Below are 21,067 nucleotides of genomic sequence, written 5' to 3'. Positions count from 1 at the left end.
ATAACTGAATAATAATGAACTTGGGCTGGGCACAGTGGCTCATGCCTGTAATCCCAGCACCCTGAGAGTTCGAGGCAGGAGGATTCTTGAGGACTGAGTAACATAGCAAGACCTGTCCCTATAAAAAAGTTTTTAAAAGCTAGCCCAGCATGGTGGTGCCTGCCCATAGTCCCAGCTACTAGGGAGGTTAAGGTGGGAGGATCACTTGAGCACTGGAATTTGAGGTTGCAGTGAGCTATGATCACACTACTGCCCTCCAGCCTGTGTGACAGAAAAAGACCCTGTCTCTAGAAAAAAATTTTTTAAAAAATGAACTTTAGGCCAGGCGAGGTGGATCATGCCTATAATCCTCACACCCTGGGAGGCTGAGGCAGGTAGATCTCTTGAGCTCAGGAGTTTGAGACCAGCCTAAGCAAGGGCGAGACCCCATCTCTACTGAAAATAGAAAAAAGTTAGCCAGATATGGTGGTGTGGGTCTGTATTTCCAGCTACTCCGGAGGCTGAGGCAGAAGGATCGCTTGAATCCAGGAGTTAAAGGTTGCTGTGAGCTAGGCTGATGCCACTGTACTCTAGCCTGGGCAACAGAGGGAGACTCTATCTCAGAAAAAAATGAACTTTAGCTAATAATATGCATGCTGAACTGATAACTGCAAAGAGATTGATGAATGGAGAGAGGGATGGATAAATAGATGTGATAAGGCAGATAAAGTAGAATGTTAATTATAACCTCTAGTAGGTGGGTATATGGGAGGGTTCACTGTACAATTCTAGTTTTCTAAATGTTTGAAATTTTTCATAATAAAATATTGGAGGAAAATCTCAAGTAGAGATTCACACTCTTCTTAGATTCTGTGGGTTAGTGGAAATTGCATTGCCAATTTCTCTAGGTGACCTCAGGCAAGTTACTTAACTATTGTTTTTTTCTTTTTTGAGATAGGGTATCACTCTGTCTCCAGGGCTGGAGGGCAGTGGGAGATCATAGCTCATGGCAACCTCAAATTCCCTGGCTCAAGCAATCCTCCTGTCTCAGTCTCTCAGTAGCTAGGACTACAGGTGAGTGTCACCACACCCAGCTAATTAAAAATTTTTTTTTGTATAGAAGGGGTCTCGCCATGTTGCTCAGGCTGGTCTTGAAACTCCTGGCCTTAAGTGCTCTTCTCGCCTCAGCCTCCCAAAGTGCTGGGACTTACAAATGTGAACCACTGTGCCCAGCCAACTTCTTTATGTTTATCTGTAGAACAGTTGTTTGGTTTAAATAAGATATTAACATTGTTAAATTCAAATGTGATAATGAGTCGCTCCCTGGTGGTCTAGTGGTTAGGATTCAGCGCTCTCAAATGTAATAATGTGAAAGTACTTTGAAAAGCACAAAGCTCTCTAAAAATGCAATGTATTACTATTAGGAAGGATGAGTGTTTGACCAGTTACATAGCATGGCTGTAGGTGTTCCTGACAACCCTCTCTAATGACAGTAGCACTGTTTTGCCCTCTTGTGGTTGGAAGTACAAAACACTTAACCATTTTCATAAAAATGTCTATCAAATATTTCTCAAGTAATTGTGAAAGACTCAGATTCCTTTTCTCTTTGATTTCTAAGAGGAAAGGATCATCCTGTCTTTGTATAACTGTAATATTTTTTTCTGATTTTACTTATAGGCTGTCAAGATCTCCAGTTAGGGCAGTGGGAATCTTCTTTGACTGTGGAACATTGGGCAGGAGCTTTGCCATTGGATGGTCAAGAAAGAGGCAGCAGAATGTCTGCATTGTTACACCACAGTGTTCAGACTTCAGAAGACTGCAGGCTGAGCAGTATCATTTACTCTGCAAGTGATTATGTCTTCACCTGTCCTCTCTGATCATCAGAAACTAATGAAACATCTTTTAGGTCTTATGAATTCAGGTAACAGTGTTTTCCAGATGCCCTGGCAGCTGGTACAGGTAGGATTTTGCTGGGTTTTGTGGGTAATGGTAGAAGGTAAGGGACTCATCTTTCCTGTTCTCCAGTCCTTGCTAAATTTAAACATCTGTGCACATAAAGATTAGGTTAACTAACCTCATCTGTTGTATAGAAAAGGGTTAAACCTGGAGAAATGCTTTTATTGTTATGCTAGGATTTTTTTTTATTTCAGCATATTATGGGGATACAAATGTTAAGGTTATGTATATTACCCTTGCCCCCCTCCCCCTATGCTACGATTTTTTAAAATACAGAGAGATATGGAAGGCAAAGTTTCCTTCACGTTTATTTTGTTTGAGGGTTTAAATTTATGTTGTTTTGTGGTACAGTTTAAAAATGGTGGATAGCTTCTTTACATTTCACTTTCTGTACTGAGTATCGTAAGTGATTTGAACTTTGTATATGTGTTTGAATGTCTACTCATGCTGATGAGCTTATTGCCTGTTGTAGGGCCTGTGAAAAAATGGAATCAAACTCTCTGAGGACTAAAGTCCCAGCTTTCTTATCTGACTTGGGGAAGGCCACATTGAGGGGAATCAGAAAGTGTCCCCGATGCGGCACATACAATGGAACCCGGGGACTGAGCTGTAAGAACAAGACATGTGGAACCATATTTCGATACGGTGCACGGAAGCAGCCTAGTGTTGAAGCTGTCAAAATCATCACAGGCTCTGACCTGCAGGTCTACTCAGTGCGGCAAAGAGACAGGGGCCCTGATTACCGATGCTTTGTGGAGCTGGGTGTTTCGGAGACAACGATCCAGACAGTAGATGGGACCATCATCACTCAGCTGAGCTCTGGGCGGTGCTATGTCCCCTCATGCCTGAAGGCTGCCACCCAAGGCGTTGTGGAAAACCAGTGCCAGCACATCAAGCTGGCAGTGAACTGCCAGGCAGAGGCCACACCTCTGACCTTGAAGAGCTCAGTCCTAAATGCAATGCAGGCTTCCCCAGAAACCAAACAGACCATCTGGCAGTTGGCCACAGAACCCACGGGTCCCCTGGTACAGAGGATTACTAAAAACATCTTGGTGGTGAAATGCAAGGCAAGCCAGAAGCATAGTTTGGGGTATTTGCATACATCTTTTGTGCAGAAAATCAGTGCCAAAAGCTTGCCTGAGCGCCGCTTCTTCTGCTCCTGCCAGACTCTGAAATCCCACAAGTTGAATGCCTCCAAGGACGAGGCAGCCCAGAGATGCATTCATTTCTTTGCTTGCATCTGTGCCTTTGCCAGTGACGAGACATTGGCTCAGGAATTCTCAGACTTCCTAAATTTTGATTCCAGCGGTAGGTGGTGTGGTTGACACAGTTACTCTGTTTTTCTAAAATGGCAATGAAAGAGTTCCACTGGTGCATGTGGAGATTGTCCTAGCAACTGTCAGAAGCAGTTGCTGGATAATTCATGTGAAAAGCATTCCTTTTTTAATCCCAGTTAGCATATTTGCATAAAGGTTGGTTGGTTGGTTGGTTGGTTGGTTGGTTGGTTGGTTGGTTGGTTGGTTGGTTGAAATTCATGACCAAGAGAAATGGCCACTTCATTGACATAATCTAGCAAAGTTAGCTAGCTCTACTTCGATTTTTTTTACTATTCCATAGAAGCACTATGTTAATAAAAACAAAGAATGAGCAAAAAATTTTATTCTGGCTTGCTTGCTTGTTTCTTATCTTTGAAGATGAGGAAAACTAGCATCTTGCTCAAAAGAAGACTTTTAAATTTTTTTTTTTTTTGAGACAGAGTCTCACTCTGTTGCCTGGGCTAGAGTGCCGTGGCCTCAGCCTAGCTCACAGCAACCTCCAACTCCTGGGCTCAAGCGATCCTCCTGCGATGCCTCAGCCTCCTGAGTAGCTGGGACTATAGGCATGGACCACCATGCCCAGCTAATTTTTTCTGTATATTTTTAGTTGGCCAATTAACTTCTTTCTATTTTTAGTGGAGACAGGATCTTACTCTTCCTCAGGCTGGTCTCGAACTCCTGACCTTGAGCCATCTGCCTGCCTCGGCCTCCCAGAGTACTAGGATTACAGGCGTGAGCCACCACACCCAGCCAAAAGAAGACTTTTAAAAGTTACTTCATCAAGTCTTTTGTTGTTAACATATTTTTATCTTACAGACACTTTTTATTTCTCAGTGATCTTTAGCTGGCAGCAGCTCCCAACTTTTTTGTTTTACATTACTCTGCATGTCCTTTTATCAGATTGTCTATGAACAAAAGCACATGTTTTGGAAAGTTTTTTAAAATAACTTTTTTTTTAAGAGACATGGTCTTGGCCAGGTGTGGTGGCTCACGCCTGTAATCTTAGCACTCTGGGAGGCCGAGGCAGGAGGATCACTTGAGGCCCGGAGTGGAGTTCGAGACCAGCCTGAGCAAGAGCAAGACTCCCATCTCTACCAAAAATAGAAAAAAATTAGCTGGGTGTGGTGGCACACACCTGAAGTCCCAGGTACTTGGGAAGCTGAGGCAGGGGATAGCTTGAGCCCAGGAGTTTGAGGTTGCTGTGAGCTAGGCTGACACCACGGCACTCTAGCCTGGGCAACAGAGTAAGACTCTGTCTCACATTTAAAAAAGACATGATCTTGCTAGGTTGCCCAGAGTAATCTCAAACTTCTGGGCTCCAGGGATCTTCCCACCTCAGCCTCCAGTAGCTGGGACTACTGCCATTGTGCCTGGCTTTAAATGAACTTTTTTCAAAGAAGGCAATCACCCTATAATTTGTTTTGAGGATATGTATTTTTATAAATAAATTTTTCAATAGATAGTAATTTTTCATACTTATTCTTGTGTAGTATTAGTAATTCAGAAATCTTTTGTTTTTTAGGTCTTAAAGAGATTATTGTGCCCCAGTTAGGTTGCCATTCAGAACCAACAGTATCAGCTTGTGAGTCTACTGCCTCTAAGCCAAAGAAGAGGAAAAAGGATGAAGTATCTGGTGAGAGGCTGGTTGGTTGGTTTTGTGTGTTGTCTTTAGAGATGGTTTCACTGTGTTTTATGTCTTGCACAGAATCTCAGCGATACAAGAAGTAGTTTTTGCTGTTCTTTTTTCCTGAAAAACATTTTACTCTTTACTGATGTTTCTTTGTCAAGTCAAACTAAAAGTGGTTTTATTGGCCAAAAATAAGATCCAACCAAACTCCACTTTTATTGTATATGTTTGTTCATCTCTTAAACCTTCAGGTTAATCTTATACCTTAATCTGCCTTAGGACAGTATTATGACATTTTCATCCATAGTGGGTTTATTAAAAAACTTGTGACAATGGTAAGTTATATTTCCCACACTAATTTAAGAATATAGTTTATTATCTGTATTTTCAATATGTGGAGATACACACATATACATCTTTTTAAATTCAAATAATACCACTGTCACTTAAGGACTCATATAAATCAATATGAAAATGCTGAAGTATGCTAGCAGGTGTCAAGTGTCTGTCTAGACTCTAAATGAAAATATTAACTTTGGTCCACACATGTGGACCAAACTCCAAACTCATTAGTAAACAGAGAAATGCAAACATTTTAGAAATGAAAAATTAAAAGGATACCTTTTGCTACCAAATTAGCAAAGATTTTTTTTTTTTTTTTTTTTTTTTTGAGACAGAGTCTCGCTTGTTGCCCAGGCTAGAGTGAGTGCCGTGGCGTCAGCCTAGCTCACAGCAACCTCAAACTCCTGGCTCAAGCAATCCTGCTGCCTCAGCCTCCCAAGTAGCTGGGACTACAGGCATGCGCCACCATGCCCGGCTAATTTTATATATATATATTAGTTGGCCAATTAATTTATTTCTATTTATAGTAGAGACGGGGTCTCACTCTTGCTCAGGCTGGTTTCGAACTCCTGACCTCGAGCAATCCGCCCGCCTCAGCCTCCCAGAGTGCTAGGATTACAGGCGTGAGCCACCTCGCCCGGCTGCAAAGATTTTTTTTTAAATGATGAGACAAAAGGCAAAGGTGAAATCTGGGTTCTCCAGCATGGCTAGTACAGTGTACCTTGCTATAACGATTTGTAAGTACCTTGCACTATCTGTTAAGAACCTTAAAATGGTCCCCATAGGGAATATTGATGGAGGCATGCCAGGTGGTCATGCAGTTTGGTGCTGGGAAGTTGAAGAAAGTTGGAGAAACAAAGTGACATGGTCATTTCTGTGTTTTAGGGAGGCAATTCTGGCAGGAATATAGAACAGAGATTGTTGTTAAATGTTTACTTATTTTAAAAAACAGTTCTTACCCTTTGACTCAATAGTCCTGCTTCTTACCTTACCTTACCTTTCCCTACCTCTACATTTACCCTTACCTTACATCTCTGTCACCCTGGCTGGAGTTCAGTGGTGTGATCATAGCTCACTGTAGCCTCAAACTCCTGGGTTCAAGGGATCCTCCCAACTCAGCCTCACAAAATGCTGGGATTATAAGTGTGAGCCCTGGAACCTAGTCCCAGTAATGGCCATGGAACCCAGTCCCACTTCTAAATAATCTTTTTTAAGGAAATAAAACATTTTGTCCAGAGATAATTCATTTTATGATTATTTATAATATTAAAGAATTAGAAACAACTAAGGTCCAATAACTGGGGATAGTAAAATGAAGCCTGGTCAAGCCACTTTATCATAAAATGTTAGATGGCCATTAAAAATGATTATAAAGAATTTGGGAAAATGTTCAGCCAGGCTTGGTGGCTCATGCCTATGATCCTAGCACTCTGGGAGGCTGAGGCAGGAGGATCACTTGAAGCCAGGAGTTTGAGACCAACCTGAGCAAGAACAAGACCCCCGTCTCTACCAAAAATAGAAAAAATTAGTTGGGCATGGTGGCGCACACCTGAAGTATCAGCAACTTGGGAGGCTGAGGCAGGAAGATCAATTGAGCCCGGGAATTTGAGGTTGCAGTGAGCTATAATGACATGACACCACTGCACTCTAGCCTAGGTGACAGAATGAGACGCTGTCTCAAAAAAAAAAAAAAAAAAAAAAGAATTTGGGAAGTGTTTAGATCACTTAGGTAACCAGATAAAGTATAAAATGGTCAATTGAACTTGAATTTCAGATAAATAACAAATAACTTTTAGTATAATTATCTCCCATGCAATATTTGGAATACACTTATACTAACTAATTATTTGTTGTTTATCTGAAATGAAAAAGAAATTTTTTTTTTTTTTTTTTTTTTTTTTTTTGAGACAGTCTCGCTTTGTTGCCTAGGCTAGAGTGAGTGCCATGGCGTCAGCCTAGCTCACAGCAACCTCACACTCCTGGGCTCAAGCGATCCTCCTGCCTCAGCCTCCCGAGTAGCTGGGACTACAGGCATGCGCCACCATGCCCGGCTAATTTTTTCTATATATATTAGTTGGCCAATTAATTTCTTTGTATTTATAATAGAGACGGGGTCTCGCTCTTGCTCAGGCTGGTTTTGAACTCCTGACCTCGAGCAATCCGCCCGCCTCAGCCTCCCAGAGAGCTAGGATTACAGGCGTGAGCCACCACGCCCGGCTAGAAATTTTTTTTGATAAATCCAGCAACCATAGCATAATCACAGCTACTTAAAATCAGAAAACCAGCAAAACAAACTATTCATGCAGAAGAAAATGGGACATACCTCACCAGAATATTAATCATGATTGTCTGAGAGGTGGGAGTAATAGGTGAACTTTTTTCTTCCTTTTACTTCTGTTTATTCTCTCCAGTTTTCTATAAGGAGTTTAAGAGAGTTAAAATTTGGCCGGGCGCAGTGGCTCAAGCCTGTAATCCTAGCACTCTGGGAGGCCGAGGCAGGCGGATTGCTCGAGGTCAGGAGTTCAAAACCAGCCTGAGCAAGAGTGAGACCCCATCTCAACTACATAAATAGAAAGAAATTAATTGGCCAACTAATATATATAGAAAAGATTAGCTGGGCATGGTGGCGCATGCCTGTACTCCCAGCTACTCGGGAGGCTGAGGCAGGAGGATTGCCTGAGCCCAGGAGTTTGAGGTTGCTATGAGCTAGGCTGATGCCACGGCACTCACTCTAGCCTGGGCAACAAAGCGAGACTAAAAAAAAAAAAAAAAGAGAGAGAGTTAAAATTTTATGTATAGGGCTGGGCGAAGTGGCTCACACTTGTAATCCTAGCACTCTGGAAGGCCCAGGCGGGAGGATCGCTCAAGGTTAGGAGTTCAAAATCAGCCTGAGCAAGAGCGAGACCCCCGTCTCTACTAAAAATAGAAAGAAATTAATTGGCCACTAAAAATATATAGAAAAAATTAGCCAAGCATGGTGGCACATGCCTGTAATCCCAGCTACTCGGGAGGCTGAGGCAGGAGGATCACTTGAGCCCAGGAGTTTGAGGTTGCTGTGAGCTAGGCTGACACCACAGCATTCTGGCCCAGGCAACAGAGTGAGTCTCTGTCTCAAAAAAAAAAAAAAAAAGAGGCTAATGCTAATTCCTTCTAGAAACTATGAAACTAACCTAGAATTTAGCAAAGACAGTTTATATGTTTTAGAGTCTTTAGAAATTAATGTCAAATCAATTTATGTTCTGCAGACATATTATTAAACACTGGAATGATTTGTGGTTTAGGTGCACAGATGAACAGTTCACTATTGCCTCAAGATGCAGTGAGCAGTAATCTAAGGAAAAGTGGCCTGAAAAAGCCTGTGGTTGCTTCTTTATTAAAAAGGCAAGGTAAGTTTCCCTTCCTTAGAATAGGATACAGTGGTTTGGAAAGTCATTCTATAGGAGCCAGAAGTCTAATCAAAAGAAATATTCGGCCAGGCGTGGTGGCTCACGCCTGTAATCCTAGCACTCTGGGAGGCCGAGGTGGATGGATTGCTCGAGGTCAGGAGTTCCAGACCAGCCTGAGCAAGACCCCACCTCTACTAAAATTAGAAAGAAATTAATTGGCCAACAAAAAATATATATAGAAGAAATTAGCCGGGCATGGTGGCACATGCCTGTAGTCCCACCTACTTGGAAGGCTGAGGCAGGAGGATCGCTTGAGCCCAGGAGTTTGAGGTTGCTGTGAGCTAGGCTGACGCCACGGCACTCACTCTAGCCTGGGCAACAAAGCGAGACTCTGTCTCAAAAAAAAAAGAATAACTAAGCTTGTATATTTGGGAATCAACATTTTCTTAACTCTCCTTATAAAATGTATAAAAAATAGTTTAATTCAATGCTGGCAGTTTTTATTGAACACTTGCTATGATATGATTGGCCTTATAATATTGTTGGCTGATTAAAGACTGGACGTCATTCCTGCCCACCTACTCTGGTTTTGAAGGCAAGACCAGTACATAATTAGAGAATAATACAAGATTGAATATTAATTAACTAATTCATTAAGAACTTACACATTCTAGGAATAAGTGTTTTAGGAAGGTCAAAAAGTAAATAGATCAACAACTTCAAAAAATTTTGAACAATTTTTCACCACTTCCTTTGATGCAAAGAAAAACGAGAATAGCTCCAAACCAAATTATCACTGTATGGTTGTACTTATAATTTTAGTTTCAAATGAATAGTAATTATGGCACTGTTTATCTCTCTATTGAAAGGTGATACTTCAGACATGTGGAGACATTTTAAGAGAAGAAATAGAATATGGTCTTATCTAGAATAAGAAAAAATAAAAATAAGTAAATAAATAAAATTTAAAAAAAAAGAAATAGAATGATAGATCTATGGAAAGTTTTTTTTTTTTTTTTTTGGAGACAGAGTCTCGCTTTGTTGCCCAGGCTACAGTGAGTGCCGTGGCATCAGCCTAGCTCACAGCAACCTCAAACTCCTGGGCTCAAGCGATCCTACCTCAGCTTTCTGAGTAGCTGGGACTACAGGCATGTGCCACCATGCCCGGCTAATTTTTTCTATATATATTAGTTGGCCAATTAATTTCTTTCTATTTATAGTAGAGATGGTGTCTTGCTCAGGCTGGTTTCGAACTCATGACCTTGAGCAATCCACCCGCCTTGGCCTCCCAGAGTGCCAGGATTACAGGCGGGAGCCACCTCACCCGGCCTTGTGGCAAGATTTTGAATATGGAGATCATCCAGAGATTTATACCCTCATTTTAGGGAAGAGCAAGTTGAGACATGGACTCTGATCACTCAGTGAGGATGTGGGTGCTATGTCCTATAACTTCTTGACTCCAAACTGTAAATTCTGGCCCCATTGAATTTCACAACTGTTATTGTGTTTCCCGGTTATTTACTCCAGGACTGCAAGATTTCACTCTTTCCTTTTTTATTTAAAAGTGAATTTTCAAAAAAAAAAAAAACATATATAGACTTTTTTGGAAGATGTTAGAAAAAAAAAAAAAAAAAAGTGAATTTTCAGGCCCGTTGCGGTGGCTCACACCTGTAATCCTAGCACTCTGGGAGGCCTAGGCAGGCGGATTGCTCGAGGTCAGGAGTTCCAAACCAGCCTGAGCAAGAGCAAAACCCTGTCTCTACTATAAATAGAAAGAAATTAATTGGCCAACTAATATAGATATACAAAAAATTAGCCAGGCATGGTGGCGCATGACTGTAGTCCCAGCTACTCGGGAGGCTGAGGCAGGAGGATCGCTTGAGCCCAGGAGTTTGAGGTTGCTGTGAGCTAGGCTGACGCCACGGCACTCACTCTAGCTTGGGCAACAAAGCGAGACTCTGTCTCAAAAAAAAGTGAATTTTCATTCAGTTTACATTTCTGAATATAAAGTTTTAGATTTTAAGTGTAAATCTCATAGCAAGCCACCATGAATGCATCACTCAGTCTTATCTGTTTGTGTTCAACCTTGATATGAAACAAATACATTCATTATTGAGAGGATTTGGGGCATATGGATACATATTCATCATGAATAGAACTAATTTAGAGGTCTCTAAAACAGCCATTATAAAGGATCATTCTTTAATATGCAGTTTAGTGTTAAAAGGCGGCTGATTTTCTGTGGTTTATAATCTTTTTTTTTTTGAGACAGAGTCTCACTCTATTGTCTAGGCTAGAGTGCCATGGCGTCAGCCTAGCTCACAACAACCTCAAATTCCTGGGCTCAAGCAATCCTTCTGCCTCAGCCTCCCTAGTAGCTGGGACTACAGGCATACACCACCATGCCCAGCTAATTTTTTTCTATATATATTTTTAGTTAGCCAATTAATTTCTTTGTATATTTAGTAGAGAAGGGGGTCTCACTCTTGCTCAGGCTGGTTTCGAACTCCTGACCTTGAGCGATCCTCCTACCTCGGCCTCCCAGAGTGTTAGGATTACAGGCGTGAGCCACCACGCCTGGCCTATGGTTTATAATCTTAAACCTATTAGTTTCTAAGAACTTCTCATTTCTTATTTTCTAAGTGGATTCTTTTTTAAAAAGTCCCAGAATATTCTATATTCTATTTCACTTATTTTATCTACCTTCTTTGAGTTTCAGCTTCATGTTCTTTTTTTTCTGTATGAACTCTTTAATGTCAATTAACTGTTTATTCTGTAAGAAAAGTTACTGAAGAGGCATTTTCTTTTCTTTTCCTAGCCTGTGGGCAGCTATTAGATGAGGCACAAGTGACTTTATCCTTCCAAGACTGGCTGGCCAGCGTCACAGAACGCATCCATCAGACCATGCACTATCAGTTTGATGGTAAGTATTGGTTGTCCAACTGGGCTCTTGTGGAAAATAGGAAAAATTAAGGTAACTATGCTATCGTTTTACTGTGCTTTGTTAGGAAGCCACAAGAGTAGAAATCTAAGTTGAGGCCGGCCGTGGTGGCTCACGCCTGTAATCCTAGCTGTCTGGGAGGCTGAGGCAGGTGGATTGCTCGAGGTCAGGAGTTCAAAACCAGCCTGAGCAAGAGTGAGACTCTATCTCTACTATAAATAGAAAGAAATTAATTGACCAACTAATATATAGAGAAAAAATTAGCTGGGCATGGTGGCACATGCCTGTAGTCCCAGCTACTCGGGAGGCTGAGGCAGCAGGATTGCATGAGCCCAGGAGTTTGAGGTTGCTGTGAGCCAGGCTGACGCCATGGCACTCACTCTAGCCTGGGCAACAAAGTGAGACTCTGTCTCAAAAAAAATAAATAAATAAAAAAATAAACTGCCTTTAGCTGAATAATAGCCTAACAGCAGACACTCTGTGGCAGGAGGGGAGTTTTGAAGGATTAGAACAGTTAGTTACAGCTTCCTGGTGAGGAAAAGGACAAGCACAGAGATCTTGAAATACTTGTTTAGATATTAATGCAGACTAAATAAAACATTAGAAATTACTTTTTGGAAAAACAACAAAATAAGCTAAGGAGGGTTAGAAAGAGAGAGTCATTTTTTTTTCTTTTTACGTTTTATTTATTGTTTGAAATAATAATATACATACCTATTAACTCACCTTCCAGACAGAAAATGGAACATTGACAATGCTGTAAGCTGTTGTCACTGTGGTCCTCCTGCGCCCCATTACTATGCCACCTTCCACCCAATTTAACCCCCTCTCACCATCTCTGTTACTACCACCTTTGTCCAAGTCACCATCAGCCTCTCCTGGACTCTGAGTCTGTCTTTTATGAGAGTTTTTCAAGACTAATTCTTAAACCTAAGCTCTAGCATCCTGTCAGCTGAGTTCTAGTGAATTAGTACTTTGAGAGCTCCCTGTAATGTAGGCTGTAATGTAGTTTCTAGATGAACAATCTTAAAATTGCTGTGTGTAGTGACTTCTCTAATGTACCCAGATATTAATATTTTAGTGGCTCAAAAGCAGTGATAGTTTTGTCATTGACATTCTGCATTCAATAAAGTAGGCAAAATCAATGGGAAGAATGTAAAGTCTTTTTATAGAATTATAGAAAACCTTTCATTTTTATTTTTCTTGGCTTAAGCTTTGTTTCAAAAAGGCATCTGAACTGTCTTTAAGAATATTTCTTAAAAGAAAAAAAAAAGAGTATTTCTTAGCTGGGTGTCGTGGCTTGCTCCTGTAGTAGTTACTTAGGAAGCTGAGGCAGGAGGATCACTTGAGGCCAGGAGTTCGAGACCAGCCTGGGGATAGAGTAAGACCCTGTCTCTCTCTCTCTTTTTTTTTTTTTTTAAAAAGAGACAGAGGCCGGGCGTGGTGGCTCACGCCTGTAATCCTAGCACTTTGGGAGGCTGAGGCGGGCGGATTGCTCAAGGTCAGGAGTTCGAAACCAGCCTGAGCGAGACCCCGTCTCTACCAAAAATAGAAAGAAATTAATTGACCAACTAAAAATATATATACAAAAAATTAGTCAGGCATGGTGGCGCATGCCTGTAGTCCCAGCTACTTGGGAGGCTGAGGCAGTAGGATCGCCGTGCCCCGGAGATTGAGGTTGCTGTGAGCCAGGCTGACGCCACGGCACTCACTCTAGCCTGGGCAACAAAGTGAGACTCTGTCTCAAAAAAAAAAAAAAAAAAGAGAGAGACAGAGTATTTCTTTAAGAGACATTGTTTCAGTTCTATCCAGGTAGGTAGAAGTTAGGTGTTTGTCCATTTGGTTCTGAAGTTTTTTTTTTTTTTTTTTTTTTGAGACAGAGTCTCACTTTGTTGTCCAGGCTAGAGTGAGTGCCGTGGCGTCAGCCTAGCTCACAGCAACCTCAAACTCCTGGGCTTGAGCGATCCTTCTGCCTCAGCCTCCCGAGTAGCTGGGACTACAGGCATGTGCCACCATGCCCGGCTAATTTTTTATATATATATCAGTTGGCCAATTAATTTCTTTCTATTTATAGTAGAGACGGGGTCTCGCTCTTGCTCAGGCTGGTTTTGAACTCCTGACCTTGAGCAATCCGCCCGCCTCGGCCTCCCAAGAGCTAGGATTACAGGCGTGAGCCACAGTGCCCGGCCTGGTTCTGAAGTTTTTCCCTCTGCTGAGACTAGCCCGATGGGCAGAAATTTTAAGGAAAACTCTGAACTCACTCGATCCCTCCCATGACTCTCTTTGTTTTTTCTTTTACTAACCACCATACAAATAAGGAGCATGAACTGTCTTTCTGTTGACTTAATGTTTTATAAGTTTCTTTAAGAGATTTGTAAAGTATTTTCAAATATTTTACTTGCCTGGAGATGACATTTAGAGAAAAAGACTGATGCTCATTGGCTAAGTAGTACCCTAACTTTGCAGTCCCTCAGCACTCGTGGTGCTGACCATCCTAGTGGTGTGCTTAGACTGGAGTGTGAGTAGCAAGTGCCTGCACATAGCGAGCAGGAGTGGATCACGTGGAGGCAGCAGGCAAGAAGCTTCTCCTCTACTGGGCCTCATTGTTCTTATCTCATTTCATTTACCCTTTAAGGAGCAAAGTCTATGCTCTGGTGGTGTTTCAAAATTGGGGATTTGGAAAGTTATCCTTGGTGATGACAAGGGTCCACTGTGTTTTTATGATTGCAAGGGGTCAGGAGTAAGGCTGGTGACAGTGCTTGGCTCAGAAAAGTCAATCAAAGCATCCTTTTTACTTCTGTATAAAAAAACCTCAGTGATATATTTAGTTAATACTGTCCTGCAATTTGTTTTCTTCCATCTCTCCCTGCACATGAGAAAGTCCACTGAGTTTCTTTAAATGCATTTCTACTTATTTCCCATAGGCAAACCAGAGCCACTGGTGTTCCATATTCCTCAATCCTTTTTTGATGCCCTGCAACAGAGGATATCAATAGGAAGTGCGAAAAAACGGCTCCCCAACTCTACCACAGGTACGGGATTTTTCCTCAGGAATAGTGATTTCTTGACCTTAGAGAATTATGTTTGGAAAAAATCCAGGTGAATTTTCAGGGTTAGGACTTCTCATCACATGCTTGGAGCACAAAGCCTTAGATAATCAACATATCAATTATCTATATTTATATCAATTGGCTTGTCACATTTCTTCCAAGCCCTATTATATTTGCCCCTAGAATTCCTTTTCTTTTTTTTTTTTTGAGACAGAGTCTCACTCTGTTGCCTGGGCTAGAGTGACGTGGCGTCAGGTTAGCTCACAGCAACCTCAAACTCCTGGGCTCAAGTGATCCTCCTGCCTCAGCCTCCCGAGTAGCTGGGGCTGCAGGCATGCGCCACCATGCCCGGCTAATTTTTTCTATATATTTTTAGCTGTCCAAGTAATTTCTTTCTATTTATGGTAGAGATGGGGTCTCACTCTTGCTCAGGCTGGTCTTGAACTTCTGATCTCAAACAGTCCACCCACCTTGGTCTCCTAGAGTGCTAGGATTACAGGCGTGAGCCACTGTGCCTGGCCTTAGAATTCCTTTTTTAAAGTGCTGAGATTCTATAAGGAAATAGCACTGCACTGAACTCTCTAGAAATTGAGTAACAAATACAGTGAAAGAAAATGTTTTTAGGTAGTCTAATTTTGTCCCTTTTTTACATTGAAGCTTTTGTTCGGAAAGATGCCTTGCCACTGGGAACCTTTTCCAAGTATACCTGGCATATCACTAATATCCTGCAAGTTAAACAAATCTTAGATACCCCAGAGGTAAGCATTTATTTCTAAAATAGTTTGAAGGTGGAGAGGGGAAGAAAGGGAACAAATATAGGGAGTATCTTATACCAGCTTTGTGTTATAGATGCCAAAGAGAGTTCTTTCTTTTTTTTTTTTTTTCATGCTAAGATATTATTCGGAAATATCCATGGCTTATAGTTCTGATTCTGATTTTGATGGGTATCCTCTATGGCTAGAAAAATGTCTTAAATTAGAGTATGCTTTTTCTGATCCTTTGGATCAGAAAATAGGATTTTTCTTCTAAATTATAAGTAATAATCCCCTAGTAACTTTGATGAACCTTAGATTTGACTGGCAGGCAGCTAGAAACTATATAAATAATTTGCGATGATTTACTATTTGTGAATTTAGTGGCTCCAGCACAATTAAACCCTCCTCCCTAAACTGCAATTTTTTCTCATTAGTAAAATGACTCATAATTATTATTCTCTTTTACCAGGATAACATTATACATTTTTCAACATGTTCAAGCAGAACCTGAAAATTTGAGAAAGATTTTTCCTTCCTGCAGGAATGGTATAGTGTAGAAAATTCAGCATAATGTGACTTGATGCATTAAAATTAGTTTAATTGCAAGGCATTGTTATGTTCAGAAAAAAACAAGTTGTTCGGTAAACTACAGAACTTACACGTGAACCCTAGAAAAGGCCTATGTTGGCACTAAAGATACTTGCGGAACTCCTTTAAATGCAAGATGTCACAGAGGCAGCTTCTAGCCTGGAACAGATGGCATTCAGGGAGGCTCTATAGTAGCCCAGAGCAAAAGCAAGTGGGGAAGAGAACCAGTGATCGTTGACCTTCTGTCTGTTGGGCATTATTTACCTACATCACCCCATTTAACCTCCCAGCCATGCACTGGTATTAACTGCATTTTACAGATGAGAAAACAGGCTCTGAGAAGTTTAGTAACGCTTTGGGTCACCACAAAATTCAGTTAGAGTTCTCTCTGGCTCAGTTCCAAGGACGGTGTGGAGCATACTGGACGTGAGGTGGGCTGTAGGTGCTTTTGACAGAGTACTTAGAAGAATGCTGCTAGCAAAGCAGTAGGGGAAGGAATAAAATTGATTTTAGAGCAGGTTTGTGCCAGTAGCAGTTGTGTAGCCGTGAAGATGTTAGAGGTTCAGCTGGCATGTGGTTAAGCTAAGGTTGAAATGAAGGTTATAAAGAAAAAACAAGCCATAAATGAATGTAAAGGACAAAAGGCAGGTTGTTGGCAGGATTTACTTAAAAATGGGAAAGTTGTAATTAATTTGAATGTGCTTAACAAGAAAGAAGGAGTGATAAAAGATCTATTGTCATCCAAGTATTTATCTACTTTGAAAGTTTTCCCTTTCTCACCTTTCTTGTTATTATCTTGGTGTCCAGATGCCCTTGGAAATCACTCGTAGCTTTATCCAAAACCGAGATGGAACTTACGAGCTGTTTAAATGCCCTAAAGTGGAAGTAGAGAGCATAGCAGAAACCTATGGTCGTATGGAAAAACAACCAGTGCTACGACCCTTGGAACTAAAAACTTTTCTCAAAGTTGGTAAGTGAATTTCAACAGGGCATCTTCCTTTGAGGGTCAGCTTGTATACAGTATACTGTCCAAGGCCTTGGATCTTGACTTTAAACAAAGACACATTGAGTCATCTTGTAAATGCAATCATGGGATAAAGTATTTCGTTTCACGTAAGCTAGTAGAAGTAGTATATGTTCATTATAGAGAAATCATAAATTTCATTATAGAGCATAAAGGACAAAAAATAAAAAACACTTGTAATCCCACCCACCTCCATGCGACATCACCATTAATATTTTAGCATATGCTCTTTCAGATTCTTTTCTGTGTGTTTGAAGAGTTTCCGAAACAAGGGATCATATACTTCACTGCTTTTTTTTACTTAATGATATATCATGAACTGCTTTCCTTTCCATATCTATCTCTCTTTTCTTTTTTCTTTTTCTTTCTTTTTTTTACCAATTTCCCTAAGAGCTGGAATCCATGTCTATCTTAATGGTTATTTTTGTGTGGTGTTTTTCTGTTTGGGGTTTTTTTTTCTTTGAGACAGAGTCTTTCACTCTGTTGCCTGGGCTAGAGTGAAGTGGCATCATCATAACTCACTGCAACCTCAAACTTCTGAGCTCAAGTGATGCTCCTGCCTCAGCCTCCCAAGTAGCTGGAAAAACAGATCTGTGCCTCCACACCTGGCTAATTTTTTCTATTTTTAGTAGAGATGGAGTCTTGCTTTTGCTCAGGCCGGTCTTGAACTCCTGATCCTAAGCAGTCTTTCCACCTCGGCCTCCCAGAATGCTAGGATTAGAGGTATGAGCCACTGTGCCCGGCCTCTTAATGTTATTATTTAAAACTTTTTTTAAATTGTTGTAAAATGTACATAAATTTATATTTATATAAAATAGGAAATTTACCATTTCATCCTTTCTTTCTTTCTTTTTTTTTTTTTTTGAGACAGGGCCTTGCTTTGTTGCCTAGGCTAGAGTGAGTGCCATGGCGTCAGCCTAGCTCACAGCAACCTCAAATTCCTGAGCCCAAGCAATCCTCCTGCCTCCCGAGTAGCTGGGAATACAGGCATGCACCACCATGCCTGGCTAATTTTTTCTATATATATTAGTTGGCCAATTAATTTCTTTCTATTTATAGTAGAGACGGGGACTTGCTCTTGCTCAAGCTGGTTTCTAACTCCTGACCTCGAGCAATCTGCCCACCTCGGCCTCCCAGAGTGCTAGGATTACAGGCGTGAGCCACCGCGCCTGGCCAGGAGCTTTGTTTCTCATCGTATAAATGATATCTTTGTCATTGTGAGAAGGAAATGACCAAAAGAAGTGAAGGGAAGGGCCTGGGCAAGGTGGCTCACACCTATAATCCTAGCACTCTGGGAGGCTGAGGCGGGTGGATTGCTCGAGGTCAAGAGTTCGAAATCAGCCTGAGCAAGAGCGAGACCCCGGCTCTACTATAAATAGAAAGAAATTAATTGGTTAATATATATAGAAAAAATTAGCCGGGCATAGTGACACATACCTGTAGTCCCAGCTACTCGGGAGGCTGAGGCAGGAGGATTGCTTGAAAAAACAAACAACAAAAAAAAAGTGAAGGGAAGGAATTTCAAAGGGGTGACTGGGGTAAAGTATAGAGAGAATAATATAGTGAAGTAAAAAAATGAAATATTAGCTTATGAAGTCAGAGGTAAGTAGTGCTCAAAGAAAAAGGTATATACATTATTAGGTAGGGTCTTTTTCCTCTGTTCCTGTTTTTTCATATATACATATTTTTAAAATTTTTGTTTTTTGCTTTTTTTTTTTTGAGACACCGTCTTGCTCTGTCACCCAGGCTAGAGTGCAATGACACAATCATAGCTCACCATAACCTTCAACTCCTAGGCTCAAGTGAACCTTTCGCACCTCAGCCTCCTGAGTAGCTGGGACTATAGTTGTGGGCCGCCATGCCTGGCCAGTTTAAAAAAAAATTTTTTTTTTTGAGACATAGGCCTCGAACTGTTGGCCTCCAGCAATTCTCCTGTCTCAGCCCCTCAAAGTGCTGGGATTACAGGTATAAACCGCTTTTTTTCACCTGGCCTTTTTTTCACTTTTCTCCTGAAAGGCGTCAGTCTTTTGGCTGGCAGAAGGTAGAAGTTATTGAATCTGAATTTTTTTGTTTCATATTTGCTATGCAATTGTCACCGTAACCTGAAGCATCGGTAAGAAAGACCTACAATTTTTAAATATATGTTTTAACTTCATGATGACAAAGAAATCTGATACTCCAATTACCACTGAACTTGCAAACACTACGCAGCCTTCTGATTATCAAAGCTGAGTATAGTCTCTGTTCCAAGTAAAGCTTCTTGCTATTAGGAACACTCATTTGAGTCAAGTAGAATTGTACTAATAAGTGTTCCTTTTTTTTTCTCTTTAGGCAACACTTCCCCAGATCAAAAGGAGCCAACACCTTTCATCATCGAGTGGATCCCAGATATCCTTCCCCAATCCAAGATTGGCGAGCTACGGATCAAGTTTGAGTACGGTCACCACCGGAATGGGCATGTGGCAGAGTACCAAGACCAGCAGCCTCCCCTGGACCAGCCCTTGGAACTGGCCCCTCTGACCACTATCACTTTCCCTTGAGGCAAAACAAGAGTCTTTTTGCTGCTAATTTGCACATCCCCAACCCTTGACAACTTTAAATACTAGTTAGGCACGTAGATATCTGGCTCTGTTCCTTGGTAAACTGCTCTTAGCTAAGTTAACAATTTCTCAACACTTTCAAGTGGATTCTGTTGAAGAAAAACTCTTCTTGTAAATGGCCTTTTTGGTGCTGCTGTGTACAGTCTTCATTATACATTGGGCAGTATTTTTAAAAGGAACAAAAAGAAAATCAGCTCATTTTCCTTCTTATGGATTCACCTTTAGAATTTGTTTCAACCTTTTTCTAATTCTCTAAGAAGTTAGCAGCACTCAGCCTTATTACACCAATAGTGTTGAAAAGTTAATCATACCCTGGTAAGGGCAGAATGTTAAGGACCATCCAGGCAGAGTTCTAGCCATGCTCTTTATTCTGTTCTCAAATAAAGCACAGTGTCACTAGTTTTTCCAAATTATTTCTCATGTTGGCCTGATTATAAAATTACAAACTTTTGGGGGGATTTAGCTGATAGTGAAATAGGAAAAAGAGATCCAGGTGTCAAGGGAATACTGACATTTCAAACTAATGCTTGTAATTGCATGTTCACTTGATATTTTCTTTACTCTCCAAAAAGTTTAACAGCTGGTAAAATATAATTGCTGTTTCTGAGTTCACAGATGATGGAATGGAGACACCGAAGGACACAGAAACCTGTCTGTAAGGAGGAAAGAAGGGAATGAACATTTCCTACATGCCTTTTATTTGCCAGGCACTTTCATTTACATTCTCAGTCATTTTTCTCACTGAATCTTCGTTATTTTATGTTTAGGTGTTACTCCTTTTTCAAAGTTAAAGAAACAGCCTCTCTGAGGGTAAGTATCTTGCTGGAAACAGTCTTAAAATAACATTCGGTTTTACTCCAAAGTGCATGTTCTTTCCACTTTATCATGTTGCTTTGGTATAAATTTCTTATACTTCATTGTCCTTGAGTAGACAAAAATCCACATGAAGCAGACTCTTGGTTTTCAACTGCAAGTGACAGAAAACCAGCTAACCAGCTTGGGCAAAATAGGAGTCTGTGACTCCTATGCTGGGCTAGAGCTGGGTGTGGCTGGGCCTCAGGACCCCTGGAACTAGGGTCCATCTGACCCATTTCTGCCTGCCTCTGGGGCTTCATTTGCTCTCAGCACAGAGCAACTCCTTTTCATGGTAGGCCTTCAGGCTCCTGAAGTGCCTGAAAGTATGGCTTCCACATCGGAACAGGACTCACTGATCCAACAGGCAACCCCCACTAAGAAAAGCACTGAGGGCATTGGAGGGAGCAGCTCAAAACTCTCCATGTCTACACAGCTTCCTGTCTACTACACAGACTGAGTGTATTATGGGTCTGAGAGAAATGCCTTCTTAACTTGCCTGCCTTTAGGCAACCTGGCTAGGCACTCTGACATCAAGAGAACAACTTGCTGGCTGGGCGCAGTGGCTTGCACCTATAATCCTAGCACTCTGAGAGGCTGAGGCAGGAGGATCACTCAAAGTCAGGAGTTCGAAACCAGTATAAGCAAGAA

The 21,067-nt window shown here is 41.2% G+C and overlaps 1 protein-coding gene across 3 annotated transcripts in view; it reads left to right on the top strand.

The window, feature by feature from the left end:
* C3H2orf42 (chromosome 3 C2orf42 homolog) overlaps positions 1 to 19,977 on the top strand; it is a 29,179-nt gene extending 9,202 nt beyond the window's left edge. For 2 of the 3 annotated variants that reach the window (XM_076000853.1, XM_076000854.1), the window contains exons 2-11: positions 938 to 1,053; positions 1,657 to 1,938; positions 2,408 to 3,243; positions 4,774 to 4,884; positions 8,502 to 8,606; positions 11,425 to 11,529; positions 14,472 to 14,579; positions 15,255 to 15,355; positions 16,748 to 16,910; positions 19,296 to 19,977. In XM_076000853.1, the coding sequence (XP_075856968.1) occupies positions 2,421 to 3,243; positions 4,774 to 4,884; positions 8,502 to 8,606; positions 11,425 to 11,529; positions 14,472 to 14,579; positions 15,255 to 15,355; positions 16,748 to 16,910; positions 19,296 to 19,504 (1,725 nt within the window). In that variant the 5' untranslated portion in view covers positions 938 to 1,053; positions 1,657 to 1,938; positions 2,408 to 2,420 and the 3' untranslated portion in view covers positions 19,505 to 19,977. The remainder of the gene's footprint in view (positions 1 to 937; positions 1,054 to 1,656; positions 1,939 to 2,407; positions 3,244 to 4,773; positions 4,885 to 8,501; positions 8,607 to 11,424; positions 11,530 to 14,471; positions 14,580 to 15,254; positions 15,356 to 16,747; positions 16,911 to 19,295) is intronic. The other variant, XM_012750141.2, reaches the window with a different exon arrangement.
* The last annotated feature ends 1,090 nt before the right edge of the window (positions 19,978 to 21,067 follow it).

This window comes from Microcebus murinus, chromosome 3, assembly GCF_040939455.1.
Source record: "Microcebus murinus isolate Inina chromosome 3, M.murinus_Inina_mat1.0, whole genome shotgun sequence".
Taxonomy (NCBI): Eukaryota; Metazoa; Chordata; class Mammalia; order Primates; family Cheirogaleidae; genus Microcebus; species Microcebus murinus.
The sequence above is the reverse complement of the archived record's forward strand: the minus strand, read 5'-3'. Positions and strand labels throughout refer to the sequence as shown.